Source organism: Cryptococcus depauperatus, chromosome 1 (assembly GCF_001720195.1).
Source record: "Cryptococcus depauperatus CBS 7841 chromosome 1, complete sequence".
Lineage (NCBI taxonomy): Eukaryota > Fungi > Basidiomycota > Tremellomycetes > Tremellales > Cryptococcaceae > Cryptococcus > Cryptococcus depauperatus.
This window is the reverse complement of record NC_089468.1, coordinates 1,646,087-1,662,092: the sequence shown is the minus strand read 5'-3', so window position 1 is coordinate 1,662,092 and position 16,006 is coordinate 1,646,087. Positions and strand designations below refer to the sequence as shown.

Sequence of the window (16,006 nt, the reverse complement as noted above, 5' to 3'; positions counted from 1 at the left end):
CATCATATGAGATTTATGTTTTTTTGTTAATTTTCTTTTTTAATCCATATGCCTCCACTTTTCTCGTCCACCCACAAATATTGATAATGTCTCAATCACCAATACAAAAGTTGCCTTCCATAAAGCTGAGAATTTCTTTGCGTTCCGCTCAACATCCAGCCAGCGCTGTAGAATCCACTCCAGCTACTCCAACGCCTACAACAAATGGAAGAGGTAAGGCAAAGACCAACACAACGAATGCGACTCTTGTAACAACCCACGGAAATGTCAAAAGGGCAAAGCAGAGCGGGAGTAGTGCTGTATCTTCGTCGCTTCGCATCAGCTTACCACCTGCGGGTGATCCTCATCTCCCCAAAGTTGAATACGCCACCCCAGCACCGCCTTTGACGGCCTCTCCTGCAAAAGTGTTCACGCCTGCTACCACTTCACGCTCTCATCCTGATTCGGCCAAGCCAGTCTCAGCTAAAAAGGCTTCGGTAGGAAGAAGAAAGTCAGAAGGGCAACGAAAGTCGGTAGGGCGACGGCCTTCTGCTATTCCTCAGAGACTTCTTTCAGCCTCTGCTACTTCCACGCCCACTCGTTCGTACACTGCACTTCCTGATGTGTCCAATTTCCAAGACTTTCAGACTGAAGAAGGTTCACCGCATCCAGTATCTGCACCATTGAGTCCTTCTGAACAAGCTACTGGAACGACTACACCCTTACAACCAGAGACTGAAGATACACCTGGGGGTACGGGCAAGAGAACTTTTAGATGGGCAAGAGTCAAGAAACCTTTAAGAGAGTGGCTACACAAGATCATGGTTGAAATTCGAAAGAAAGATGATTATGCATTGTTTGAGGATCCAGGTTTGTTGGTTTTGTTGGTTATGACCATGTCTGACATTCGTTTAGTGGATCTGGAAGCTTTCCCGAATTATTTAGAGGTCATCGGTGGAGAAGATAAAATGATGGATATCAGTACGATGCAAGCCAAATTTGATCACAACGAATACTCCAGCGTAGACCACATAGAGGTAAGACACCTGGTTCATCACATATGGAAAAGTCTGATGTTATTAGAACGATCTTCGCACTCTTGTGACTGCTGCACAAACGTTCAATCCACCTGGTACTATCCCTCACAAGTCTGCAGGGATTATTCTTGCACATGGCCTCAAGCATATTGAACGCGCTCGTCCTCTTGTTTTAACTCCTCCAACTTCTCCTAGTCAATCTGCGACTCCTGCTCGAGGAACATCGGTCATTTCCACCCGGGAGGTGACAGTTGCTCCTGAAGATCGCAAGGCAAGAGACAACGTTCATCCCTCTCAGTACATTCCTGAGGAGATGCTTCTTTACCCCTCGGGTTCTGCCGCCGCAAGGGCAGTAGGATGGAATCTAAATGGTGGCAAAAGAATGTACAATAAGCGAATATCCCGGGCTCGTGAAAAGTTTGCTGGAAAATGGAGACATTGGATGATGGACGGTAGTCGGGACATTGCAGAGATCGAAGATATCCACGTTTTATTCGATTTTTGGAGGATTCGACCTGGACAAGAATGGGGAACAGTTATAGATTGGAAAGAACTTCGAAACCAGCCAAATTGGTGGGAAGTAGAGATGGCTCTTCCTCCCCTTGGCTCTGCCGCTCAGCAGGCGCCCATACCCTTCAATCCCGCTGAACCACGGCTTGATAAAGCCCCTCGCTATTCCCTCAGACCATATGATTATGGTGTTTATCCTACAATCAGCTCAGAAATATCTTTCATACGCTCACGCCTATCATCCGATGTACTCAGAGATGAAGAAGATATTCTTATGGAACATTTACGCCCTGCACTTACAAGATTGAAGAAGAGTGACGCTCCGGCACCATCAAACCTAGTGAACATATATGAAAGCCCACTGCGGCGAACAGCGGGTGATTGGATCAGAGAGATGAGCACGGGAGGCCCAGTTGGAGAGGCATATCTCGCCAGCTTGCACAGTTTTGTCAAAGGAGCTATGTCATCTACCGAAAATACTCAAGCAACAAGGTCTGAAAGCGAATCTAAGCCTATTGTCGCCGGTCAAGATACCCTCCCTTTAGACGAATATGTTGCTAATCACTATCATTCTGAGCTTCTTTCTTCTACTACCCGTTCCACTATACACAGTACGCTGCAACTTATCAACGACTCTTCTTCTCGTCCACCTCAATATCAATTTATGGCCCAAGCCGCTTATGCCCGTATAGCCTTGCGCCAGCTAACATCACCTAACAATCCAATGGATATTAAACCATTACTGACAGAAGAGAGCGATTTCATGTATCAAGGAGTGGGAGGAAAGAGTGGTGTTAAAGTTGGACTTGAATGGATGGGTGCGGAATTGAACAGGTTGATTGAGAAGCAGAAGATAATAACAAATAGAGAGACCATCAGGGAGGTAACAGAGATACACGCTGAGCAGAATGAAAAGGGGTATCTAGAGAAAAAGAGGAAACATTCTGGAGGACAAGTGACAGACAAGGGTTACACAAAGAAAGCCAAGGTAGAGGAAGGCACTTTTGCCTCATTGTATCCCATTATACCTAATGAGGTGACGGAAGAAGAGCTTAAAAAGGTTCGTTTAGAGCTAGTGGCGCTCAGCAAATTCTATCCGTTGCCAGCTTTGAAAAAGATGAGCAAAGAGGAAGCCGCAAGACTGCTGCCTCAGAACGTGAGGGGACTGATGTGTCGTCCATAAGATCACTACTGCCATTAGAGCTCATTGTTTGTATATCATTGTACCATGGAAGACACTGCATAAAATCTATATATGTTCTCCAACAATGCGTACTAATGCATAAAGAATGGCAGATAGAGGAAACAAAAGGCCCAAAATGTATACTATACGATAAAATCCTGCTTACTTGAACTTGAATATCTTAAAATACCATTTTCTACCATCCCTTTGTAGGTCCCATGTTCTTGGCCTTTTTCACATTAACGCCTGCAAATCTTCCTTTTAATGATGCTGGTGGCTCCTCGTCACTTGAATCTGCACTTGTATCAGAATCACTCTCCTCCCTTGGTGCGTGACCATTGACTTTGACAGGTTCAGGTTGCGACCCAGTAAAACCAAAAGTTGACTTCAATTGCCTCAAAGCCTCTTTAGGTAGACTTGAGAGAGTTGGGAAGCTTCTAGTCTGAGTTGCAGGAGGAGGTTGAGAAGGGAGCAGGGACGGATAGATTGATTGGGATTTAGAGCGCGAACTTTTAATAGGCATGATTGGCTCATCATCTTCCGACATCTCTGACCCATTCACAGACTTGTACTTTCCAGTCTCTGAACCAGATGTCGCTCCCTGTTCTTCTGCATCACCCAGCTCAGCGCCATCTTCTTCTATAACTGGACTTGAAATTCTCGGCAAAGCTCCTCTCTGATCATTCGTCCTATGGATTGGTGATGATCCTACGACATCTTCTTTAGCTCTAGGGCTTTTGCTCATATCAAAGGAGGAGTCAAGGTTTGGATAAACATCATACATTTGAGTTTGAGCAATTTGGGATCCCTGTGACATAAAAAGGGGATTATCGTCATTTTTAGGGTATTTCCAGAAACGTTCTCTATTAAGGCTCTGAGGCTGTGACTGTGTATCGGTTTGAGAGGGAGCATGCAGTATCTGTGTCTCCGGGATGAAAAGCAGACTTTCTACTGGTGGCTGTTGAGCTGCTGGAGGCGAGGAGGGATCGAGTTCATCAATCTGGGAAGAATGTAAGAGAGGCGTGGTCTGCCTTTTTGAGGAATGTCGAGCAGGAAGGGGAGTATTTGAATGGACAGGAGAGAGTTCGCGTTGAGAGCTCTGAGAGGCGTTGGATTGAGAAGAAATGATGCGCTTGGAAAAGCGACGAACAGGAGGCTGAGGGGACGTTGCCGCACGTTCTTGCGTAGACGTCTGAGTCATTATTTGTCTTGAAACAGGGGTAGGACTAGCTGTAAACTCGTGAGAAACAGAACGAAGTCGGCGGCGTGGCGACGAACTAAGAGACGTCTCAAGGGTAGAAGTAAATGAAGGTACCTGAGGCTTGGAGACAAGTGGAGCAGGAGACTGTGTAGAAGTTTGTCGAGTGCTTCGTCTCACAGTTTCTCTCCGCATTGATACAGATTGAACCTCTTCGCTCTCTTCTGGCTGAGGCAATAAGACCTGAGTAGCAGGCAAAGGTTCCATGTCCGATGCGTCTATGGCTGAATATGGAGGCAACATCAGATCTTGGACAGCTACATGTTGAACTTTGTCACCATTCTCCAAATCATTCCTCATAGCTTCTTGAACAGGTAATTCATCCTCTTTAATCGCTTCACGCATAGAAATATCCCCAGGCAGTTCCTCGGAAGGACCAACAGGGCTGGAAACTGCCATGTCATTGAATGACTGCCGAGTATTATCGGCGTTAGAGAGTTGAGAAAGTGGCTCAGGAGTAATTGCGCGAAGACCAACTTCCGCAGGCTCCAGATGATTGGCTTCTTGGGCATGTGTTCCGCTACGAGCATCATCTTGTTGCTCATTTGACTGCTCAGGCAAATGATTTTCGATGAACTCATTTATCTGTCCATTCTGTTCCTCGATAACGCCTTTCATATGCGCGATAGCTATCTTCCCAGTCTGAGAAATGCTAAGAACCTGATCTTCGTCATCGCTTACAATATCTTCTTCTTTCTCGTCGTCTTCAAATTCACCCAATGAGCTCTCTTCATCACCCCCACCCCTTTCTTTGTTGAAAGATATATTAGTCTGTTCTTCGTCATCAATATCTGAAGCCTCAATGGCTTCTTCCATTGTCATTACTTGCATATGGGCTGCAGACTCGCGGGCGGCTCGCCGTTGCTTTTGGGACAGAGGAACTTTGAGGAAGTGGTGCAATGCGGCCTGAGGATCAAGCTCAAGAGGAGGTGGGCGAAGGGGCGATAGGGAACAAGATGGTAATCGCGGAGAAACAGATGAGGTTGCCGTACCTTCTTTCTCGTTCTGTGATATACTACCAAATTCAGACTCGGTAGTAGCGTCGCTGTCAAACTCATCTTCAGCTTCATCCTCTCCATCGCTTGATTCAGACGAGGAGCTGCCTGTCTCAATCACGGCGTCTGATACACTGAGTCCTGAGACAGAGCCAGATTTTTTGGAAAGCGCTTTATGATAGATAGGAGGATAAGGTGATTGAAGCATAGGACTTGGGACACTGACAGGGCGAGACGGAGATACTGAAGACTTTGTTGAAGAAGATTCCAGAGTCGAAGCCGTACTACTGTGTATAGGAAATACACTTTGCTGAAGTATATCTTTCTCTTTCATTGGAGTACCTACGCTTCCCTTTCCCATGACAGCATTCTCAATCCTGGTCAATCTTCCAATCCACATCTGAATACTCTCCAAACCTTTTTCAGAGCTTCCATTCTTTTTGCGTTCGTCAAGGATCTCTTTAAGACGGATTGTACCGGCTTTCACGGCGGGACATTCCTTTTGAGGGTGAAACGAACCTTGGCAGATCGTACAACTAGAGTATTCTTTTGTTTGAGTAACTTTACTTGGCTCGGGGATAACAGCTTGCTCTAATCTCTATATGAGATATGATCTAATGAAGAGTAGAATCACAAGTACTAACGTTGTTTCTCCTCGTTCCGCTCATCCACTTGTTTCTTTTCCTTATTCTTTTCTTGCTCTTTCCTCCTTATCTCTTCTTCTGCGGCTATCTTCTCCCGATGCTTTCTCATTATTTCCTGGGTGACACTGGGTCTACCTCTCTTTTTCTTGTTACTGCCAGGAGCAACCTCGAAGGCATCTGAAGATGCCGTCTTTGTCTGATTCTGCTGAGTGGCCTCAGGAGCGATAGGTGTACCAGGCGTAGTAAGATCGTCGAGCATAGCCGAAGCAATGGTCGGGTTTGACAATGTCGCATTCATCTGTGAGGCTTCTGTCGGCTGTATATCCTTGAGTAGCACTGACTCAGACTCATGAGCCTCTTTTCGTTGGTCCACACCTGGTTGCTTGATCCCCTGTTCTTGCTCACCGCTCCTCTCAGCCATAGTATTCTCCTCATTCCTCTTGGTTGTCTTCTGAACCTGATCTGTAGCATGCCTCTCTCTGTATTGCCTCATGATCTCCAGAGCTGTGCTAGCCCTAGGGGCAGCTCTTCCTTTGGTAGAAGTTTTAGTATTTCTAGCTGTCATTTCTTGAGAAGGACTTTGGGTTGACGCGGGGGTCATAGCTCTGATATTATCATGAGTAGTAGCCATAGTTAGAGTTGGCTCGGATTCAGTTGCTGTGCTATAGAGGAAAGCTGCAGGAGCATCAGCGTCTAAAGTGGGAGCTGAAAAAAAAACATCAGTCGAATTATTTTGTGAATATTTTTGCTTACTAGATGCCAGTTCCCCGTCTACCTGGCTAGCAGAGTCCTTGGCAGCCTTTTTGGCAGCCTCCTCAGCAGCCATTTTTTCCCTATGTTTTCTCATGATTTCAAGCGCAGTATTAACTTTGGGAATTCTAGGGGCCTTTGTCGCGCTTTTGGCCCTTTTAGGAGTTTCGGTAATTTGTGACGGAGTAGGAGACTGAGGGAGCGCAGAAGACGAATTCTCGGCCACTGCAGACAAAGATATAGCTGTCTCAGGCACATGCTGAGAAAGACGGCCTTGTACTCTTTCCAACACTTGCTCCTTTTCTTTCAAGGTGTCCTTGCTGTTATCTTTCGTTTCCATAACCGTCTGGGTTTCGACAGTTTCGTTCATGTCATCGTTCGCCTGAACCTCTTCTGCCCCCAGTTTTTCTCTATACTGACGCATAATTTCCTCGGCTACACCATGTCCTCTCGACTTTTTGACAGGAGTCGGTGCAAACATTTCACTCTTCCTCTCTTTTTTCTTTCTTGGCTTCCTGATTTTTTTTCCTTCCTCTTTCACCGCTTCCTGATTACCTTCGGTTCTGCCAGCACTCTCCTCTAAAACATTCTGGTTCTCATTTTTACCTAATGGACTTGGTTTAGCAGGCTTATATCTATTGACAAAACCTGCCGAGCCAAATGGAGCTTGGGAGTTGGTAACAGAAGTTGGAGTCGGAGACATAGTTAGGATAGGAGAAGGCGTGGACCCAGGCAATTTGGAGCCACGCTTACGTTTTTTTTTGGGCTGAGGAGAAGGACTTTTATTTCCGTCCGGTAAAGTGACGGTCATGGTACTTGATAAAGGACGGTCTGGTGAGTGAGTGGCTGATGGGATCAGTTCACGTTTTCGTTTCGTGGGTTTTGCCGCCTGAGACATCACTTTCGGTTGATTTTCCTTGGTTCCCAATGGGGTCTTGTCTTTTCCATCACCCTCACCTTTTTCTGCGATAGAGGCCGGCGAAGCTATCAAGCCTTCCGAGGAGACCGTTTTTGAAGCAACAGGAGAGCCTGTTGGCTTTTTTGCAACCACATCACCATTCACTTGCCCTGTTGTACTAGAAGTTGGAGTGTAGACTTTGAGAACAAGTGGATGTTGTTGGGCGGCGCCTCGAGACTTGAAGGCAGAAAAGTCAAAATCTTTTGTGTATACTCAGCGCCGCAACAAATTCAACGTAATTTAGAACTCACCGTCCCAAATGTCAACCTCTCGCCCACCTTCTCGTACGTGAGCCAACCTCAACTGTTTCGGAGTCTCTTTCAGTTGCAAATGGTCAATGATATTGGGTATCCATTGATCTAGCGTCTTATTACTCTCTAATTTCCTGTCAGTACATGGAAGTGGCTTGACGAGAGACTCGAACTTGCTCAATTTGCTCTTCCAAATCCTTGAACCGTCCTCTGCCAATTGGACGATGACCTCTGCTCTCTGACCATCATCGTGACTACCGCTTCCAGATGCAAGAGATGTAGCAGAAGGGGAACCTAGGTTTGGCAGAGGTTCCCTCTTCCGCTTTGCCATCTTTTTCTTTGCTATTTTTTTAGAAATATCAATTGTAAATTAGAATTCAATTATTACAATTATTCCAGTTTGGGTAGACGTGATTTTTATGTGGGAGTAACAATTAAAATTCATTAGTGAGATTGGGTTTATTTATAGTTTTACATATAAAATGGTATGCATGAAATGCTGCAAACGATTATCATTACGTGCTTCTCCAAGAAAGAAAACAGGAATTTATGCATATCAAAATATTTCAGAATAAAACTGCGCTGTATAAATGATAAAAGAGAGAATTTCTATTACCTTTGAAAGTTGAATTCTTGATTCTTCTCTTACATTGATATTTAAAAACTTGGAAAATTTAAAAAATGCTGGCATTTTTCCCAAGAAATTTTTCAAGTACTTTTATCTCTCGCTCGCTTTCTACTTATCCCGCACGACTCGCAGAGACACAATCCAAGATTCCAGTGTCACTTATTGCTGCTTTACGCAAATCTTATCCAGTGCCACTCGCTGCTGCAAGAGAAGCCCTCGAGAGAAGCAACCTTGACGTCGATGCCGCCGTTGATTACCTACGCACCTCTGTCTCCGCCAGTGCTGAGAAAAAGGCCGCAAAGGTATACGGAAGAGATACAAGAGAGGGTGTGATTGCCATCTCTCTCTTGGGAGGAAAAAGAGTGGGTATGGTGCAGCTTGGCTGCGAGACAGATTTTGTCGCCCGTAATGAGGTCTTTCTAAAAACTGCTCGAGGTGCTGCCGAAACCACAGCTTTCCTTGACGTACCTGGAGAACACGAAAAACCCAAGATACATGTCTCATCTACGCTGGATCCTATCCTTGACTTTCCTACTGAATCTCTCTTATCAGCTCCTCTCATTTCACTTCCTGCCGATGCTGGGCCGGATAACCTTTCGCCTATTCCCACTTCCGAGCCAACAACCATTAGACAATGCTTACTATCTTCCCTTTCGCAAACAGGCGAGAACTTGAGGTTGCTCAGAGCCGTCTCTTTTGCGGCGCCTTTCCCTTCAACTCCTGAGGTGAGGTTGGTACCAGGAGGTTATGCCCACGGTGGAGCAACAGATAAAGAAGGAAAAGTTGGCGGTATCGTTGTACTCTCTGTCACCTCCTCTGACGAAGACAAGCCAATTGCATCCTTAATTCATGGGCCCGAAGGAGAAAACCTTGAGAAATCCCTCGAAATCCTTGCAAGGACAGTAGCACGCCAAGTTGTGGGTTTCCCGACAAAATCTATCGAAAAAGGAGACAGAGCAGTGGAAGACGAAGAAGTGTTGATGGAGCAGCCTTTCATGATGTTCAATGGGGATTCTAGGACAGTCAGGGAGGTACTGAAAGAGTGGGGAAAAGATAAGAAACTGTCAGTAAAAGTGATTGGATTAAGGCGCTGGGCAGTGGGAGATGAGATTGAAACAGAGAAGGGAAGTGAGGTTTAGATGGTAGAAGAGTGGTAAGATTATGCACGATTGCATACTTTACAACAGATGATGTTTTGAATCCAAACTTATCACTTTTCTCAGCTTGTTTTATCCTCGTTCTTGCTCCTCACTTGCTCATTCCCTTTGTTCGCCGTGTTCCTTGCTTGACTGTTCAGCTGTAGTCTCTTCACTGCTTTTGCACTTCTTCTCACGCTCCTTGATTTTTTTGCTTTCCAACCAAGCCTTTGCTTCCGCCTTCTTGAGAGCGTCATCGTCTCTTCTCAAAGAAACCTTTTTAACTAAAAACAGAGTAATAGGGACACATATACCGATACAAGGTGCACAAAACCAAAATACTTCCCTAATTCCTCTGGCTGTACGTTATCAGTCTTATTCTGTAACCCTCAACCAGACCCAAAAACCCACAGTAAGCATTGTGAACAGCACTCAGCTGTTGATTCGTTAAGCCCATAGCTGTTGCCTTGGTTGGGTCTTGGAGAATCGTCTTGTAAAGTTCTTCAGTGAGTATTCCTCTCAAGTTTCGCTTTACGCTGTTGTTGACGATAGTATTACAAGCGGCCAAGGAGATAGTACCTCCCAACATTCGAAGGAAATTTCGCAGGCCGGTAGCTGTAGCCATATCTTTTCTGGCGACATTTGCTTGAATAGCCAACAAACTTGTCTGAAAAGTTTGGCCAGCTCCCAACCCCACAATAACCTGATAACCAGACAGCTTGGCAATGCTTGTATTAGGACCTATGCTGGACAAAAGGCCGAGCCCTATTGACCAGATAGAGAACCCAATAACAAGATTCCACCAATAGTCACCGGTTTTAGATTGCAGGAAACCAGATGTGAATGATGCAAATGTTTGAACCAACATAAGTGGTAAGATATGGATACCTGAACGTATGGCTGATAGGCCTCTGACTACTTGGAAATAATTCGGAAGATACTTGAGTGCGTATCAGTACAATTCGCGGAAGAATATGAAGAAAGTCTTACATAGAGAGTAGCGTAAAAGCTCAAACCATTCATAAACGTTGTAAAATAATTGGCGGAAACACTCTTGTTTTTGAAAATGTGCATTGGCACTAGTGGCAAGCTGACCAACTTAGCCTCCACAAAGAGAAATAGACCTAGAAGAGCAATCCCAATAAGTAACGGCGCAAGTACAGCTGCTGAATCCCAAGCATATTGACTTCCGGCCCAAGATAGAGCAATCAAAAATGGTACTGCCCATGCCAGTGTCAACAGTGAACCATAAAAGTCTAGTTTCTTTAACTTTTCACGCATTCTCCCTTTGACATGTTTGAGAGGCAAGAGGAAAATGATGATAACCATGGAGAGGGAAGTCAGCGGAAGGTTGATGTAGAAACACCATCGCCAAGTTGCTTTCTCAGTAAAAACACCTCCCAGTAGGGGGCCACAAGAGTTGGCAAGGGCAACTACACAGCCAGTGATACCCTGATATTTCCCCCTGTCTTTGAGAGAGACAACATCCGAAACTAAGTTTGTCAATTATTATTTGCTCAAAGATTAGTATAGCCAGCAAGACATACTAATGATCATAGCTAGGGTCAAAATGCCACCACCACCCAGTCCTTGAATAGCTCGAAAGACAATTAATTGAATCATTGACTGAGCTAGAGAGCATGCTAAAGAGCCCATAAGAAATATACAGAGACATGCAAGAAGAGTAATTTTTCGACCAAATATATCTGATATTCTTCCATAGATTGGCTGTGCAGTCTACAGATGACCAGTTGTGATTAGCAATCACAACCAGCTGGGAAGAAATGGGAACAGACAGTTGAAGTAAGCAGATAAGCCGTTCCAACCCAAAAGCTGATATCTGCGCGATTGAAGACTTGGCCTAGAGTTGGAAGAGCGGTAGTAACGCTGATATCTAGTAAGTGATCTGTTTTGCTTGACGCCAAGTCACAAAATACTGACATGGTCTGATCAAGAAGGCTACAGAACAGTGCACAGGTGAGCCCACAGAATACAAAGATGACTTGTTTTGTAGGCAAGAAGTTTGTTTGATCTTGCAGCTCAACATTTTTCTTCTCATCCCACCTGGACTTTCTCCCCTCAATATTTGCTTCTTCGTCATTGCCTTTTGGAAGATCTTTAGCCCCTTCCGACAGATGTTTTGTAGAGCGTCTTTCTTCAATCTCAGCTTCATTTTCGTGCATTTCTTCATCGCAATTCTCGACTAATTCACCAGTCTCGTGAGAAGCCATTTGCCTCAACGCATTTTGAGCATGATAGCTTCCGCCCGTCGACATTCTCAACAACGGAGCCCCTCCCTTAATTCCTTCTTCTAAGAGAGTGCATGACCTCGAGTCTATTGGACGGACCGGAGGCATAAGGACTGAGGGGCTGGAGATGTCCGATAATTGCGAGGTAGGGAATACAGAGTGTTGGCTTTTCGAGCGAAATACCCGAGGATATTCAGGAAGTACTTTTTGGCGAGGGTATGAACAAGTCCTAGTCAATGTATTCTCAGACACTGGTAAATTCTTTTCTGGCATGGTCAGCAAGGTGAGAGAGTCGATAGAGTCCTTTCTAAGTCTAGTGATGCTTGTAGGGTAGTATGGCGATACGAAACAGACGACAGCTTCGTTACAGTATAGCGATATTCAACTTGAGACTGAATCTTTGCCGATATAGCTCCGTTAGCCTTCACATCTCTTTTGGCGAAAAAAGCAAAATTCAAAGATAAATATTAAGACATCTGGATAAAAAAAAGGATCAGTCGGTCAAATCCGATAAGGGAATCACTGCCGAACGGCTATCTCCGTATCGGATTAATTATAAATCAAATCACGTGATTCAATTGTACCTTTAATGCCTGCCTATCATACTTCATGACGAGTTCACAACGTATACACATAAATGCTATTCATGCTACCAATCCCCAACTGTCAAATAATACCCATTCTATTATGACTCAGAATAAAACATACTTTCGAAGAGTTCACATGTAATCTAAGCTTGCGAAGCCGCCCAAGGAGCAATCTGTAATTTGTCAGTGATGGCCTAGATATGATACACTAAAACCCACCCAAGAAAAGCCTGCAAACTCTTTTTGGTCCGTCTCACTCAACTGCGTGTGAACGGGAGTCAATGTTGGTTGCTCTCTCGTGAATTCTTGGTCAAAGTTGCTAGTGTCCGTAGCATTCCCAATAGTGGGGAAGTAGGGCGGAGGGATACGTTTGTGGTAGACATCGTCAAAGTTGACATCTCGGAAGAAAAGATGTTGTTTGATATCTTCAGCATCGGTTTCGCCGGAGCCAAGACGTCGAGTAGGGTCGCGAGTAAGAAGCTACAATTCATTGAGGAAAGTGCTCAAACGCAAACAAAACAAGATACTTACTCTTTGAAGAAGAGAGACAGCGTCTCGAGGCATAGTAATGGGATATAGAGGCTCGTCCTCCAAGATGGCATCAAAAATTTCATCCTCATCTTCGCCTCGGAATGGTGATTGTCCCAACAACATTTCATAGGTTAGGACACCAAACGCCCACCAATCGACGGCACGACCGTATCGCTGCTCGAGAAGGATCTAAACAGAGGATGAGTGTTATTAAAATAATGAATGTTTTTGACATACCTCGGGTGCCATAAATTCTGGAGTACCACAAAAGGTACTAGTTGTTTTGCCAAACCACAAATCCTCCTTACACAGTCCATAATCAGCTACCTTGACATGTCCATCCAACGTTAACAGTATATTGTCCAATTTCAAATCTCTATAAATGATACCCTTGGAGTGGAAATACTGCAAAGCAAGTAAAACTTCACAAGCATAAAATTTGGCTTGACGTAGCGTAAATTGGCGCTTTTGGATGTGAAGCATAAGATCGCCACCAGAAATGTACTCCATGACAAAATAAACTCGCGTTTCAGTTTGGAAACAAGAGTGAAGACCAAGAAGAAAGGGATGGCGCTCTTGGGCAGCAGCAAGAAACACTCGCTTTTCGGATTGAGTACTGGAAAGTCATGAGTTTTTGTTTTTGTGTCTGTTTGGTGCATTACTCACCTTTCAACTTCATCATTTTCTATTATAAACCCTTTTTTCAAAACCTTGATAGCATACAAACTGCTGCTTGTTTTCTCTTCTGCAAGCATGACTTTACCAAAGTTTCCTTTGCCTAAAACTGCTAAAAAGTTGAAATCATCTAACCCAACTTTTCTTTTCTGCGAAATGGCTGCTTGTTGAGGTGGGAGCCTCTGTGGCACTGGCTGCGGCTTGGGTGCAGGCTTTAAAGGGTAATGTGATTGAGATTGAGCAGGTTGGGCGCCAGGCGGGATTGTTTGTTGCTGAGGAGCAACCTGAGGCATCTGTTCATATTGTTCTTGTGGGCGACCGCTCTCAAAGCTTAATCGGCTACTAGGAACAGTAACGGGAGGAAGTTGAGGCATGGGCCGTCCGCCGCTGGGGCGATTGTTATCATAACTACCCAATTGATGAGGACTCTGCTGATGTAGGGTGTCAAGTACATACCCGCCAGCAGACTGACGAGGTGGAGTGGGAGGTGTTTGCTGTGGAGGTTGTGCAATAGACTCGTGTGAATGATGCGAGGGTAGAGAAGCAGTTGAAGTGTTAGTAAGTGGTTTGCGGTGCTGGGTAGTCTTGATATCGCGAAGATTTTTGAGAAGCAGATTCGCCATTTCCATGGTCATACCACAGAAATCGGGAACAAGATGAGAGCATGTCTGGTGACAAGTGAGGGCGCATTCTACAAGCAACATCAAGTTATACTCAATCCTTGCGATGTCGTGACCTTACCTGAACATTTAAGGCCGTTTTTACGACCAAAAGGCAACATATATCCACAATGGCAACACCAATTGGCGGATATATTCGTGTAGGGTGTAAATCTGTGAGGTATGCGGTGGTTGATCTTCTCCTCGTCTCCTTCCTAAGAATATCATTAGGGCCAATCGCTTGTATCTAAGACTTACTCCATCCGCATTTGACTTGCTGATACACTTTGTAACAATCTTTGGGTAACACTTTTTGTGACAGGCATATCTACAATCCTCGCACTGGTAGCCCTCTCCCGTAAGCAAGAATTCTTGACATAGGGCACACATGATAGGCTGATAGAATTGGCGTTGTACGAATTTATGACCATTCAACTCGTAGACATCGCCTTTGCGCATACGAACGGCACCTTGTCGGCCGAGAGCTTCGTATGGGCGACGGCCGCCAGGAACAGCATCCTTAACTACAAAAAGTTAGTATATTTACGTTGAGTAATATAGAACCTACCAAAGTCCAGTCTTAGACAAATAGCTCCAGCAGGCTCAACAGACCACCAACTCTCTATTCCATCAGGTCCCTTTCCCTCTGCATCAGGTCTTCCGCGGATAGTCCCAGCGCTATGTAACGTGACAGAATCAGGTGCACTTCCGATTCGCGGTCCCATAGTGGCAGCTGTTGCAGCAGTAACCCAACCAGCGCCCTGTCCCTCTATCCCGACTTTTTGTCTACGCAGTGCTTCCACTAAATCACTAACTCGAAGCCAAAGCATACCTATAGGAGCTGTATCTCCAGGAGCAACTGTATCGTATATAGTAATTTCTACTTCGTTGGCCTTCTCTACAGGAATGTGAAAATCTTCATGCCATCTGTCGTTCCGCGACGGATGAGAGACTGCTCGCTCATTTCCTTCAACTTTAATGACAACGGTGGTCTCGGTAAAAGCTTTGGAGAAACGACGAGAAAGAGCTCGATGGTTGAGTTCACGGGCGGCACGTAATGAGATTATAAGTTTACCGGAGATAGGTTTTCGAAGAGCCTCTTTACGTTTACCGTCTGGCTCAAACTCTATGCTGATACATTAGGCAAACTTAGAGCCACATAGATGTAGAGATCTTACCGCTTTCGTCATCAACAGGGTTGCCAAACTTAGCCAATGTTTCATATCTTCTCTTTGCCTTTCTTAAAAGCTGGATCTTGCTCTCGCTTTCTACCTTTTTCGAATCTGTTTCGCTTTTCAGCCTCTTATCGCCCTCTGCCCTATACGCCTGGGCCATCTTTTCAATACCAGTTTTGTATTGCTCCTCTACTTGAAGCTTAAATTGAAGCTGATTGAGCATGCGATTGATCTTAGCACCGGTCAGAGGCGCATCATATCGGAGTAAATCTATATTTCAAGAGTCAACATTCGACGAAGCATCGGCTGAAAAGAGTTTACCTAGTTGTGAATAATTCTTCTGCTCCTTCCTTGTTCCTTCTGTAGAACTTGATTCAGGCGGCGGAGGTAGCGGCCTATCTCTCCCTTCAAATCCCTTCCCACTAGGACTTGGACTGACCGCTGTCTGTGGTCCTCCTCTAATTGGAGTAGTAGGCATTCCTCTGCCACTACCACCTCCTCCCCCTGGCGCTCCCGGCGGTCCAATGCTCATTGAAGAGCCTGAGCCCGACCCAGACCCAGAAGACACTTGCAACTTGGCGAGCTCATCCTCTAGATACTGGATTGAAGCCTGAGCTGAACGCATCTCATTTTGTGCTTGTTGCATAACTACTTCATTCTTGGATGACGCTTCTATAGCGCGCATGACTGCGCGGGCTCCTTCGAGGTTGCGCTTCTCTGAAGCTATAGTTTGCAGGATGGTCCTAATTTTAGGATCGTTCGACGCCTGTGTAGGTTGAATTTGAGTTAGCATGTTATGGA

General features: G+C 45.1%; 5 protein-coding genes across 5 annotated transcripts; 2 read left to right on the top strand and 3 right to left on the bottom strand.

Moving 5' to 3' along the window:
• Positions 1-86: 86 nt before the first annotated feature.
• On the top strand, positions 87-2,709 carry L203_100623 (uncharacterized protein; the record flags this gene model as incomplete). Its single annotated transcript, XM_066210080.1, has 3 exons — positions 87-849; positions 895-1,016; positions 1,063-2,709. 3 exons carry the CDS (start codon positions 87-89, stop codon positions 2,707-2,709), a joined length of 2,532 nt encoding a protein of 843 aa, XP_066066177.1.
• Positions 2,710-2,905: 196 nt separating this feature from the next.
• Positions 2,906-7,896, bottom strand: L203_100622 (uncharacterized protein; the record flags this gene model as incomplete). Its single annotated transcript, XM_066210079.1, has 4 exons — positions 2,906-5,553; positions 5,607-6,311; positions 6,360-7,514; positions 7,566-7,896. The coding sequence occupies 4 exons, from the start codon at positions 7,894-7,896 to the stop codon at positions 2,906-2,908; spliced, it is 4,839 nt and encodes a 1,612-aa protein (XP_066066176.1).
• A 350-nt stretch (positions 7,897-8,246) lies between these two features.
• On the top strand, positions 8,247-9,332 carry L203_100621 (elongation factor Ts, mitochondrial; the record flags this gene model as incomplete). The annotated part of the gene is made up of 1 exon (XM_066210078.1): positions 8,247-9,332. The coding sequence occupies one exon, from the start codon at positions 8,247-8,249 to the stop codon at positions 9,330-9,332; it is 1,086 nt and encodes a 361-aa protein (XP_066066175.1).
• Positions 9,333-9,449: 117 nt separating this feature from the next.
• Positions 9,450-11,851, bottom strand: L203_100620 (uncharacterized protein; the record flags this gene model as incomplete). The annotated part of the gene is made up of 6 exons (XM_066210077.1): positions 9,450-9,688; positions 9,741-10,269; positions 10,320-10,822; positions 10,877-11,066; positions 11,126-11,216; positions 11,271-11,851. 6 exons carry the CDS (start codon positions 11,849-11,851, stop codon positions 9,450-9,452), a joined length of 2,133 nt encoding a protein of 710 aa, XP_066066174.1.
• Positions 11,852-12,308: 457 nt separating this feature from the next.
• L203_100619 (uncharacterized protein) lies at positions 12,309-15,998 on the bottom strand (the record flags this gene model as incomplete). The annotated part of the gene is made up of 11 exons (XM_066210076.1): positions 12,309-12,338; positions 12,385-12,645; positions 12,697-12,885; positions 12,934-13,312; positions 13,363-13,779; positions 13,828-14,062; positions 14,113-14,245; positions 14,289-14,554; positions 14,599-15,156; positions 15,209-15,475; positions 15,527-15,998. The coding sequence occupies 11 exons, from the start codon at positions 15,996-15,998 to the stop codon at positions 12,309-12,311; spliced, it is 3,207 nt and encodes a 1,068-aa protein (XP_066066173.1).
• Positions 15,999-16,006: the final 8 nt, after the last annotated feature.